At 40.9% G+C, this 13,242-nt stretch overlaps 2 protein-coding genes across 5 annotated transcripts in view; one reads left to right on the top strand and one right to left on the bottom strand.

Moving 5' to 3' along the window:
- tyr (tyrosinase) overlaps window positions 1-13,242 on the top strand; it is a 40,248-nt gene that overhangs the window by 11,565 nt on the left and 15,441 nt on the right. For 2 of the 3 annotated variants that reach the window (XM_077565275.1, XM_077565272.1), the window contains exon 1: window positions 8,973-9,884. The gene's annotated coding sequence lies outside the window, so the exon portion shown is untranslated. Of the gene's footprint in view, window positions 1-8,972; window positions 9,885-13,242 lie in introns of those variants that run through there. The other variant, XM_077565271.1, reaches the window with a different exon arrangement.
- grm5b (glutamate receptor, metabotropic 5b) overlaps window positions 1-13,242 on the bottom strand; it is a 60,795-nt gene that overhangs the window by 44,346 nt on the left and 3,207 nt on the right. For both annotated transcript variants that reach the window (XM_077565265.1, XM_077565266.1), the window contains 4 exons: window positions 9,465-9,918; window positions 8,279-8,713; window positions 8,092-8,206; window positions 493-567 (listed from right to left, as the gene is read on the bottom strand). In XM_077565265.1, coding sequence (XP_077421391.1) covers window positions 493-567; window positions 8,092-8,206; window positions 8,279-8,713; window positions 9,465-9,617 — 778 coding nt within the window. In that variant the 5' untranslated portion in view covers window positions 9,618-9,918. The remainder of the gene's footprint in view (window positions 1-492; window positions 568-8,091; window positions 8,207-8,278; window positions 8,714-9,464; window positions 9,919-13,242) is intronic.

Raw genomic sequence — 13,242 nt, 5'->3', positions numbered from 1 at the left:
AGACATTGGATTAATGTTACGTTCTAACTATTATTTACTCTTTTTTTTTTTTAACCTTGCACCGTGAATCTGCCTCATGTCTCCCATGTGGTTGTGCATGTTGCGCTTGCTAGCTGCAGATTTGAAAGGGGGGGTGTCACTGTGTGTCACAGCGACAGATTAGCAGGGACAGGATTTTACAAAATCATATCATTTTTGTCTTGTTTTTGTTCATGAACTAAAATGTCCTTAGATCTTAGTCCAGTTTTTATTAAGTAAAGTACATTTTCGTCTCGTCTTCATTAGTTGACAAAAATGCGTATTGATTTAGTCCCAGTTTGTGTTTACTAATGAGGGTTTTTGTCTAGTCTAGTCTTTGTCTGGTGAAAAATGTGTGTTGACAAAAATATTTTTGTCTAGTATTCAAAATTATGAGTAACCATCACACACGCGCAATACAATGTGTGGTTAGTGCAGATGATGACATTATTTGTCTTGCTGTTGCTATCTTACCAGAATGAGCAATGCAAATGCCCTCTTTGGCCGCCATGTCCTTGAACGCTTCCATCCCACTTTCTCCATAGTTGCCTGCAAAGACCAAAAAAAAAGAAAAAAGATTTGAACAAGGAGGAGGGAAAACAACTGACTGCAAGGCATGGGACAGACGTACCGACCCAGTTCCCTGACTCGTCTGCCATCGCACAATTCATTAATCTCACATTTGTGTCAGAGAAATCGTCTCCCCACCGTGGCACTCGTTTCTTTGCCAAAGAAAAGTGGGTGACCTGGAATTTATGCAAATGAAAGGTTGTACACACTGGCAAAGACGAGGGTAGGATTTCCCTCCCTAAAATCTCCTTCGTTCCCTTTCATCGCGCCATTTTATGGGCTCATTGAAGAACGGATCAAAAATCCATCTCTCCACCAGGGTTGTCTGAACATCACTCAAAGAGATGAGCTCTTTTGCTTACTGTGTGTGATCAATAACAGAATGTTAATGAAATTGTGAATAACTAACAAGGCTGGAGATAGTGGGGGGTAAAGTCTGGTTAAAAAAAACAGACAGCCGATCATGGCATGTGTTGGGGGTGGGGGGGTGGGGGGGGGGGTCCATGGCAATGACGAGTGTGTCAGAGCTAAGTATAAATTCCTGTAATTAGTCTCTCAGTGAGAAGAGCGGGAGACAGATGGTGCAGACCATCCTACCGTACACACACATTCTCACACACACACACGCAGAGTTTAAGTCATCAGAATCGATAAAGCTTGTAACCTACTTCACTGGAGTCTCAACAGGGATTTATGTGAGAGACATCTTTTTTCACCGAGTCTGCCAGTAATTCTTTCTGGCTTTCAACGTTTGCCTACATATGTGCACTCCATTCCTGCTACAGGCTGTATTTTCCAATGATGCCTCATTCTTACTCATTACTTGGCTTTTATTGTCAGAAACTGTTTGTCATCTTTAAAACTGTCAATGTCCCATTCATAATGTACCTGAGGAGCTGCACTTTAGCGACTTCCTCAAGGCCCACTGTCTCCTTTTTGCAAGAGCGAGACATATTCTTTTGGGTCTGGTTTCCGCTGACGTCCTTCCTTCCTGCTCTCTCCCCACTTCTCTCCTTCATCCATCCCTCTCAATTGCTACTCTCGTCCTCTTGTCACATCTCGCCTGCTATTCGCCCATTTTAACATGCTACTCTCGCCACTCTTCGGCCCTCATCTCCTTTCTCCCCTGTCAGTGCTTCAAAACTTCAAAACAGCATGTAGTTAACACGTGATCGTCCTCCAGCAGCTCGTCCTCCATCACATCTTGAGTTACATGTACATCGATTTCAGACAAAATAGAGGCGCACAGGCTCAATGACATTTGCACCATGCCACAACTTTAACCCTATAAAGCCAAACGTATCATATAAATAAATGCAGGCCATTTTGAGACCTCTGTTTCATGAACAAAATATTTTTCCCCCATTAAAACCCTGACGTATATGATCTAACACATGCATTGCACGGATAATCCATTAGAGGGCAGTATCACCCATCTGATGTCACAGCCGAATAGAGAGAGAGTTTGGCCAACTCGGTTTCAGCAGGGTAACAAGATGGTGTCCGTTTGTCATGTGACCAGCAGTTGACCAATCCCAGTGTGACTAATCACAGCGTGATGCCATTTTGTTACCCAGCTGAAACCGAGTTGGCCAAACTCTCTCTATATGTATACGGTTCTGGCTGATGTCTTTTCCAGCGACCTTGCAAGATCTCCCCAATTGACAAAGGTGAGACACCTATAAATCGACTACTAATATGTTTGATATGTTTGTTTAATTATTATATTTTTGACAATTATAAATATATACGAATTTAAAGCATTGCGACCGGATATATCAAATATGACACAAATCAAAAGTCATAAGGACCAATAAATACTCTATTTACAAAGAATCTGAATTTTCTCTCATATATTTCATAGTTCAGGCTTTACCTTAATACAGTAACAGCTGAGCGTCAATCTTCCTGAAGAAAAACAATGATATAAATAATACTGTAGTATAAGTTATTAAAACAGGTACAGCTTATATAGTCCTGCAACCGAAGATCATTAAAATCGAGTACTTACTAAACAGACAGTGTCTTGAAACTAAAGCACACTTTTAATCTATAGCCCGAGGTTACACAGCTTAAGTGTCGGGTAAAATCGACACTAGATACTGTCAGTGCGTCTCTAGATTCATTAGTATCATCTTTTACGCAACGCATTTCATTTCCATCACCCTTTGTGGCTGAATGAAAGCCAATAAGCACAAACAAGCAGCAATAAACAGGAGGCGGAGAAAAGGCAGACAACTTGATTTATGGGGATATCGATCAGTTTCTGTTGGATCACACTTGGGTGATGTGTCAAATTTGATATCAATAAAACCCAATGAGGTAAATTGACCAAGCACAAAGAGAAATAATTGAGACTCAATTCACTTGTGAAGAAAAATGATAACTCTTAGTGGAATGAATAGGTTGTCAAGATGTGATCGAAAGGTGACCTATTGAAGATACATAATTGTGCTGTCCCACATAGAACAGCAATAAATATAGCAAATATTCTGATAAGTCCAGTTTCTATGGCAACATGAGCATATTAAAGTATGTGGGTTACAGAAATGGAACATAAATGGGTCAGATTTGGTCTCAGTACATTTTGACTCAAACAAACAATGGTTCTAAAATTTTTACACCAAGTAGTAAGGGTGTGCCAAAAAATCGATTCTCATAAGAATCGCAATTCTCATTTAGTACGATTAAAAATCGATTTTAAATGTCCCAAAATCGATTTTATTTAAATTATTTCATACTGTCTTGGCTTTGTCTGTGTGTGCCTTTATTTGGAGAGCTGTTCATGTTGTACCCGGTTTGGCCACTGAGGGGCAGTGTGGTTCCACGTGGTCTAATACACTATTAAGTTGTAGCCACATTAGAGAGTAGAAGGAAAAAGTCACGATCAAGTAATTCCAATAAAAGTGTGGGGGGGTTTCAGCGTTCTTTTGAGTGATAAAAGTGCCGCGAGTAGCGCGCTAATTAGTATAAGCGAGTCTGACTGGAGTAGATCATTACAATTCCTTGCACATCTATAGATTGAAGCAAAAATCATTGTCAATCAAATCATTGTCAATCAAAAATCGTTCTTAATCGAAAATCGATTCTGAATCGAATCTCAGACCCAAAAATCGGAATCAAATCGAATCATGAGACATTAAAAGATTCCCACCCCTACCAAATAGTATTTTTAGAAGAAATTGCTTTTACATGTACCAGCAAGGCAGAGCTTTTTTTCCATCCATTGATCCATCTTCTACCACTTATCCGAGGTCGGGTCGCGGGGGCAGCAGCTTTAGCAGGGAAGCCCAAACTTCCCTCTCCCCAGCCACTTCAACCAGCCCCTCCAGCGGCGTTCCCAGGCCAGCCGAGAGACATAGTCTCTCCAGCGTGTCCTGGGTCGTCCCCAGGCCTCCCGCCGGTGGGACATGCCCGGGACACCTCTCCAGGGAGGCGTGCAGGAGGCATTTGAACCAGATGCCCGAGCCACCTCAACTGGTTCCTTTCAACATGGAGGAGCAACACTGAGTCCCTGCCGGATGACCGAGCTTCTCGCCCTATCTCTAAGGGAGAGCACAGATACCCTGCGGAGGAAACTCATTTCGGCCGCTTGTATCCGGGATCTTGTACTTGACCCACAGCTCGTGACCATAGGTGAGGGTGGGAACGTAGATCGACCGGTATATTGAGAGCTTTGACTTTCGACTCAGCTCCTTCACTACAACGGACCGATACTGATTCCGCATCACTGCAGACGCTGCACCGATCCGCCTCTCTCATAAACAAGACTCCAAGATCCTTGAACTCCTCCACTTGGTGCAGGATCTCATCCCTGACCCGGAGAGAGCACGCCACCCTTTTCCGACTGAGGACCACGGTCTCGGATTTGGAGGTGCTGATCTTCATCCCAACCGCTTCACACTCTGCTGCGAACCGCTCCAGTGAGAGTTGACAATCACAGCCTGATTAAGCCAACAGCACCACATCATCTGCAAAACGCAGATATGCTATACTGAGGCCACCAAACCGGACCTCCTCAACGCTTTGACTGCGCCTAGAAATTCTGTCCATAAAAGTATTGAACAGAACCGGTGATAAAGGGAAATGAATCCGACTTAATGCCGGCAATGCGGACCAAACTCTGACACCGGTCGTACAGGGACCGAACAGCCCGTATTAGGGGGCTTGGTACCCCACACTCCCGAAGTACCCCCAGAGGACTACCCAAGGGACACGGTCGAACGCCTTCTCCAAATCTACAAAACACAGGTAGACTGGTGGGGCGAACTCCCATGACCCCTCAAGTGCAGTCGAGTTTTGTTGTTGTTTTTTTCCTAAAGACTACGTTAAAAATTATTGTAAGCAGGGATATGTGACTACCGATACCAGGTGTCTGTATCGGGCCAATGCCAGGCCTAGTTTCTCTTGTGGCCATTTTACGATCAGAAACTAGAAATGAGAAATTAGAAGAATAGAAACTTGACATTAATTTCATGCAAATCTTAGGAAAATTATACATTGGGATATATAGGTCTTTCTTTAAAATTATCTGCCATTGTTTTGGAGGTAAATTGTATGTATCAAAAGTGGTATCGGGGACTACTCAAGACTTGAATACTCGTAATGTTATCAGTCTGAAGAAAATGGTATTGAACATAAAATACAATGTACATAAAAGTTAAATTCAAAATTGTACACAAATATTTTTTTAACAAACAGCTCTGTAAGATTAGAGTAGTTCCTTCCACACTCACGATTCATTACTATTCCTGGGTTATTTTTCAATATTTTTTAAGTATTTGTATATCCCTATTCCCCGCTTATTCAAAGAATATTTCCCAAAAAATATAGCTTTTTTTTTCCCGTCAGTACAATTTCAATGACCGTCAATTTTGCAGGCTGGCATTGTCGCTATCCCCTGCATATAGCGGGGGGTTCACTGTAAGTGCAAATATATTGTGCTTAAAAGTTAAATACAACTGAATTGTACTTAATAAATGTACCGTAATATATATTTTTTTACGTTAAACCCACTGTAACATTCTGAACAGTTTGATCATTTAAATCAGTGATTATTTTGCATACCATTAGAGACAAGATACCGCTAGGTACTAGTACTTGGACCACACTTTTTGGAACTGCTGGACTCGAGTAAATCAGACAATTTGTTGTGTCGTGTTTGGCTTGCTGACACATCTATTTTATTAAATGTACTGTTAGAAGGATATAGGATAGGGTGATATAAAAGAAAATACTGTATTGTAAATCATTGTCATATGTACAGTATATGTACTGTATATGGAACCTTCAGTTGTTTCATATTTCTAAATGTATTACTCACTTTCTTGCATATAAGCTTCTAGCATATCGCAAAATCATATGCTACATGCTAATGCTGAAAATTAATGAGTGTGTGAATCCCCAGCTCAATTCCCAGTCTGCAGTTACTGTACACCCTCTTATCTATCCCAAGCACTCAATTTATGTAAACCACACATACACACACTTTCACAAACACACACACTGGTCTCATTGCTTTTTCCATGTTCCATTCCTCCCTCTTCCTTGTTTCAAAGAAACCCCTCCTTCCCACACTACCCCCACCCGGAATAATTCCCTCCTTTTTTCCCTTTTTGCCATCTTCTTTCTCACACCCTCCCTCTCTGGCTCTGTGCCTTGATTGCATTTCAGAAAGCAACAGCCGACCTTGAATATCTATTCCAAGGTCGATATGCCTGTCCTAACTGACACATGGCCTACATACACACAATGTATAAAACAAGTCCCCCTCAGACGCAAACAACATATTAAACACAGGAATCCAATCAAGCAAACACATGCAAGCTATAAAAAAGAAAAACATTTCAGAGGCAAGCAATATTCCAAGCTACTTGCAGTCCGGGGGTTTTAAATATTTAAGTTAATAACTCCACTCTCAAACATCACAAACAAGGGGCATTTGAGGACACCAATTTAGACAGTTAGGCAATAACCTCATTACTTAAAACATGATCACAAAATATTCAAATATTAAATATTATAACTAGTATTTAACAGAAGCAGGATGCATCACCTAAATGAGAGGAATATCTATGACATTTCAAGAAAACAAGTCAAGAATTTAAAAAAATAAATAAAATACATTTTGACTTGTGAAAATGTGTCACATCACAGACAAAATCCGATATTACTTCTTGGAGATGCCCCAATCAGGCAAATGGCTGACTGATCAATAGTCTGACTTGATCGGAAATGTTTGGCTGCAAGCCATACAGCACCATGAATCAATCTTGCCTGAACAGCACCAGCGCTAAATGCTGGAGGACATACAACCACACACAGAAATTGTTGCAATGATGCAAAAATATACACTAATAAAGTAGTTACATAATTGTGCACATGCTCTTATATCTGGTGATTAATTAACCAATCATAATCAAATATTTCCCTCCTTTAACACTCCTGATTCAAATGATCATGATCGTTATCAGGCTCCTGCAGAGCTTGCTGATGAGCTGATCATTTGAATCAGGTTTGTTGGAGCAGGGAAACATCTAAAACATGCAGGACTGCGGCCTTCAAGGACCAGACATTGAAATATGTGTTTTAGATGTTTCCCTCCTCTAACACACCTTGTTCAAATGATCATTTGAATCAGGTGTGTTGGAGCAGGGAAACATCTAAAACATGCAGGACTGCGGCCTTTGAGAATCAGACATTGAAATCTGTGTTTTAAATGTTTCCCTCCTCTAACACACCTCGTTCAAATGATCATTTGAATCAGGTGTGTTGGAGCAGGGAAACATCTAAAACATGCAGGACTCCGGCACTCGAGGACCAGACATTGAGATCTGTGTTTTAGATGTTTCCCTCTTCTAACACACCTTGTTCAAATTATCATTTTAATCAGGTGTGTTGGAGCAGGGAAACATCTAAAACATGCAGGACTGCGGCCCTCGAGGACCAGACATTGAAATATGTGTTTTAGATGTTGCCCTCCAGTAACACATCTGGTTCAAATAATCATTTGAATCAGGTGTGTTGTAGAAGGGAAACATCTAAAACATGCAGGACTGCGGCCCTCGAGGACCAGACATTGTAATCTTTGTTTTAGATGTTTCCCTCCTCTAACACACCTCGTTACAATGATCATTTGAATCAGGTGTGTTGGAGCAGGGAAACATCCAAAACATGCAAGACTGCGGCCCTCTAGGACCAGACATCGAGATCTGTGCTTTAAATGTTTCCCTCCTCTAACACACCTTGTTCAAATGATCATTTGAATCAGGTGTGTTGGAGCAGGGAAAAATCCAAAACATGCAGGACTGCGGCTCTTGAGGACCAGACATTGAAATCTGTGTTTTAGATGTTTCCCTCCTCTAACACACCTTGTTCAAATGATCATTTGAATCAGGTGTGTTGGAGCAGGGAAACATCCAAAACATGCAGGATAGTGGCTGCAGGACAGAAGTTGCCTATACCTGGGCTACAGAGTGTTTAATTCAAATTCAGATAATGTACCTTCAGTGTTGATGGCAGACACATAGCTCCAGTTGTATCTCTTGACTATATCCACCATAGCCCTTGCCTGTTGGGCATCTGACGGCACCACCCGCATGAAGTACTTGTAAAGACTCTGCAAAAGTAGAGATACAATTAGGGACAAGCGCCAAAATGAGTAAATATTCTATTTTAAAAAATGTCTTACCTTATCACTAAGATCCATACTGGTGGCAGAGTAGGCAATTTGTGGTATGTTGAACAGCTGTAGAAGATTCTGGACCTGGATAGCAACTGAGCTTGATCCTGGCCCGATTAAACCCACAATGGGCTTTTTCCCTCGCATGGCCGTGGCAGAAGGGTCGGCGCACTTCATGGTTGCACCCCCGCCGCCTCCTCCCCAAGGGTTTCCTCCACCCCACTCCTCTGCCTCGTCGGAGGATACCAGAGAATCCCGAATAAATTCGATGCTCTGCTCCAGAGCCACGGCGGAGTGCCAACAGGAGTCCCGAATCTCACATCCGAGTGTGATGTTTGGAAGGATGTGAGGGTCTGCGTTGATGCGGTCCAGCGTGTGCATCATGGCCTCCACTCGCTGGATACCGTATTGCTCTCGAACCGCGCCGCACTTACGTTCGTGAACCTGGACAGGAAGGAATAAGGATTAAACAGAAAGGGTAGGAAACCATAGCTCTTTTATAGTACTCCTCAAATAAGCATACTTAAGGGTGTCAGGTGATTAAAAAATTTTATCGTGATTAATTGCATGACTTCAATAGTTAACTCACGGTTAATCGCAAATTTTATATCTGTTCTAAATGTACACCCAATAAAATGTACAATAATTTTTCCCTCCAAGTTTTCATACTCTTGTTAACATAAAAATGGGGGTTAAACTAATAGAAATATGGCTGCATCTTTTAGTCATTGATACAGTAATTTCATATTAATGAATACAATTTAGTTGAAATTGATGTACCGCAAAAAAAACGAGTGTGACACTGATTTGTGTTGAGGTCATTTTTTTCTGCCACTAGATGGCATAATTGTATTTGTAAGACATTGGTGACATTTCAGTGCATTTCATCTAATCTTTAACATGAAGTAACTGAAATTTTGCACCTTTTTAAAATTGTACAATACAACTTGACCCCAGTGTCCACAAATATATGCATTATTATTAAATGTATTATTGCTAAATTTGGACGTGGACGTGTCTGCTGCATTGTGACTGGAATTCCCCCAGTACTGGCTTTCCAAGTAAGGGGCGGTCATTAACCGCGCGTTTAAAAAAATGGTGGCGTTAAAGAAACTTTAAATTACCTCAAAATCAACACATTAATTTTGTCACCACTAATTATAATGTTAAACATATGAAATATTCCAAAACCGACCTTGTCTGCAGGAGGCTGATGATGCACAGAGAACAATGCTCCAATGATGATGTCCCCAGGGATGTGAGCTACAACTCGCCGTTCATTAGACTGGGCAGAGTCCGTTGGCTCAAGTGCCGTCCAAACAAAGACGAAGATCAGCCACAGAATCATCTTGCTCTGTTTATTAATCCAAAAGAGAAATTAAAAGATTCTGTCACTGGCAACAACTTGTCCTGGAAACTGTTTTGCTGGCCATAGCAATAGCACTCTTGTTTCAGGTTGTTTTAACTCATTCTTTTCTTCCGTGTCTTCAGTTTCAAAGTTGGAGTGTCAGCGAAACAGAGACCGGTGCAGCAGTGCGACTTAGGAGATCTAACGGAAAGTCTTGACTGAGTTTCAATAAATGATCGAAGTCCAGATCCAGAGCTGGTGTCCAAAGTAAGTGACGGCAGACAGACATGTTCACATGAACCTGCAAGAAGGGGGAAAATAAAGTGTTAATCTTAACCACTGCAGCTGCTATAGGACACATACAGACATAATTAATGCATAAATAATACATCTTTCATTACTTCTTTTTCATTTGTATCGCATTTGTGAGAGTAAAGTACATCAAGGTGTAAAGGAGGAAAGCGGTCTCCAAGTGGCAAGTATTTGAGATCATCCACAAGTGGAGATCTTCTTGTAGTTCCTTTTAAATGTAGTTTGTGTGCGGCGATCTCTTGCATGTGCATGCCAAGTAGTGCAGCTCTCTGCACTGAATTTAAAGCAAATGAAGGGGAGCCACTTCGATTGGCCGGGAGTCGGCTGCATTCCCTCCCACAACAGCGCACAACGGAAACTTTTACCTGCGCTAGTCCAGGAAAATTATATATAATTAATAAAAATATAAGCCCAAAAAAATGAACCTCCAACCATGCGCATACTTCTACTGTGCTTTGTCCTAGACTTGCGCTAGGCACGAAAATAGGGCGCTGTATGTTTGCCTATCTACTACATTGCTATTAAATAGCAGAAATATATGAAATACATTTGTAATCATCCCGCTGTTCTTGCTGTGACCTGACAAATGATTTACTGCACAGGATAGCAAAGCATCCACTACTCATGCGGAGCAGGGTGAAGGTCATAGCACAGGTGTCTGGGTTGTGCTGACTAGGGGGAAGTGACAGAGAGAAGAGGAGAAAACATTTTTATTTAAAATAATATGGTTGGTAAAAACAGGAGAAAATCGAAGCAATCACCAGAAGAACATGCTCAGTAAGGCTGGATCTCAAATTCGAACCACCAGCCCCAGAACTGTGACCCAGATGTGCTAAACCACTGCTTCCACTGTGCTGCCGAGTTCCATTTATGAAAAAGTGATAAGTACGGGGGGGGGGGGGGGGTAAGTAACAAGGGACAGTCTGGCTAATTGTAATTAACATGAAGGTGTCAGGAAGGCAGCCGGGCTAACCGCTGCTCTAGTAATGAACAAGTCAAACAGAACAGCTCCTCTTTTACACACAAATCCATTCACTCACTAAAGACAAACTACTAGTGTTTCATTTCCAAGCTTGTCACACACGCAGTCATGCTGGACATGCTGGATCTCTCTCTATCACACTCCCCCTTTATGTCTCTGTCTCATTGCGTAGGCCAATCCTCAGTCCTGAAGAGGAATAAAATTATTTTGTCCTCTTTGCGTGTTCCAAAATTTGAAGACAGATTTAATGTAAGAAAAAACACCTTTGCAAAAATGATTTAATCTAACAGAGATCTCTGGACATCATGACAGGCTCCAAACATCACATAACAGGTGGAATTTCAGAGTGCCGAATGTGTCTCTTCCGCGTGAAAAATGGCTTCTTATAGTTAAACAGACCGCCTCTCTTTCATTTGTAGACAAAACATACTCTCTTGGTACTTTTCCGTGAGCGATGGCGAAAACAGAGTCAGGGTCAGGTGTGTGTGTTCGAGACAGATTCTGTTCTCAAGGACCAAATGTGTGTTTTCGCACAGAACACTGAGAAGGAATTTTTTAGACTAAACAATATGTTCCAGCTTAGTTTAAGGTCAAATTATACTGAGTTCAACACTACCTCACATCTACAAAACATTTTGGCATGGTTAATATAAAGAATTAAAATGTTAATAATGCATAACAATGGTTAATATATGAAATTAAAGAATTTAAAAGTTAATAATATCTAACAGTCCCTCCACAAAAAACGATGCATTTACAAATATTTTCAACACACGAGCATCATAAAAACATTTAATGTCGAAATGTCACAATCACAGTTCAATGATGATGTATCAAAAGTGTTATTGCTTTGTTTGATACAAAAGTTTCAACGTTGCATTCACGTGTGACAATCATTTTGAAATTCGATTGAAAATACAAGGTAACCATTGTGTCTTCACATACACACCGTGATGTCTATTACAAACCCTTTTGAGTCATTTTATGTCAATGAGTCACTGAGTAAATGCTGCTTGTGCTACATTACAACATGAAGATGTGTGAGAGGCCAGTGTTTATGCAATGCACGACTCCTTGGGGAAACTTATGGGTTTGAATGGTGATGGAACAATCGCTCACAATAAACACAATCCACACGGGACGATATAGAACATTCTCTTGCTACAATTTGATCACCTGTGCATATGAGTTAGCTACTAATTGTTAGAATGTAAATAGACATGAGCAGTTATATTTAACACATTCTATTATTTTTATTACATTTTAATGACCTACATGAAAATCAATGCTATCATTCACAGTAAAGGAATAATGTGTAGGCTTTTGCAGATTGAGCGCAATGTAGCCCAATATTGTTTTTTCACATAAGCACCACCATAACATTACAACATTGTGTAATAAAAATATTTTTTGTTATCACCCTTGATTGTTCAACTTTTATTCTTCAACAAGTTGATGAAGGTTTAAGTGACATTACAGAAATAATGGCACATAGTATAAGCAAATCTTAGGTCCAGAATTTGGACAAGAAACAGCAACAGTTACGATTTCATTTGATTTAAAAAATAAAAATGTGTGCATCATTCCATTTTCCATGTTCAGATTGCTCTTTGGTCATTAAATTGATTCCAGTCATTGTATCTTGATAGACAAATATCACGTCCCAAACCAAACAAGGGATATAATAATAATGAAACCTGCTTAAATGTCACTGTGTATGCAGTAATGAATTGCCCTTTCCTACTACATCTTTGAACTCCAACTTCTGTCTGAAAGGAGGGTTTGCGAAATATGATAATGAATGGCCTGATCAAACAGTAAAGGGCACCATCCGTTTCTCTGCACACCATACAGAGCCCAAGTCACTAACCAAGAATTGTGTCACTATAAAAGACACAGCAGGGTACTACAAACACACCGAGAACTGCCCCCACGAGACTCGATAAAAGACAACGTACAGGCATTGTCTCTAATAAGTCCCAGAGCCGAGTGGACTTGAACTGCTGACACTGCAGCAACAAGATCAGACAGTGGGTACGAGTCTACCTGACCTAAAATCACTTTCATATAAAAAAAATAAAAAAAATAAAAAATGCATTGAATTCACGTCGTTCAACGGCCATTAACAACTCATCACCAGGCGTCTTCTGCGTGCATGAGACAATAATGATAAAGACGCCTGGTGCAGCGCTGCGCCCGCCAGCCGCAATGTGAGAGAGCAGCTCCTTGCAATCCTGCACACACTTCGGTGCGACTTTGGTGCACAACATGAAAGAGCTGCACAACAATACAAACATTGCCGATGTTTAGACTGGGTCCCACAGCACGACA

Source organism: Vanacampus margaritifer, chromosome 5 (assembly GCF_051991255.1).
Source record: "Vanacampus margaritifer isolate UIUO_Vmar chromosome 5, RoL_Vmar_1.0, whole genome shotgun sequence".
NCBI classification, from domain to species: domain Eukaryota; kingdom Metazoa; phylum Chordata; class Actinopteri; order Syngnathiformes; family Syngnathidae; genus Vanacampus; species Vanacampus margaritifer.
This window is presented reverse-complemented; position numbering and strand designations above follow the sequence as displayed.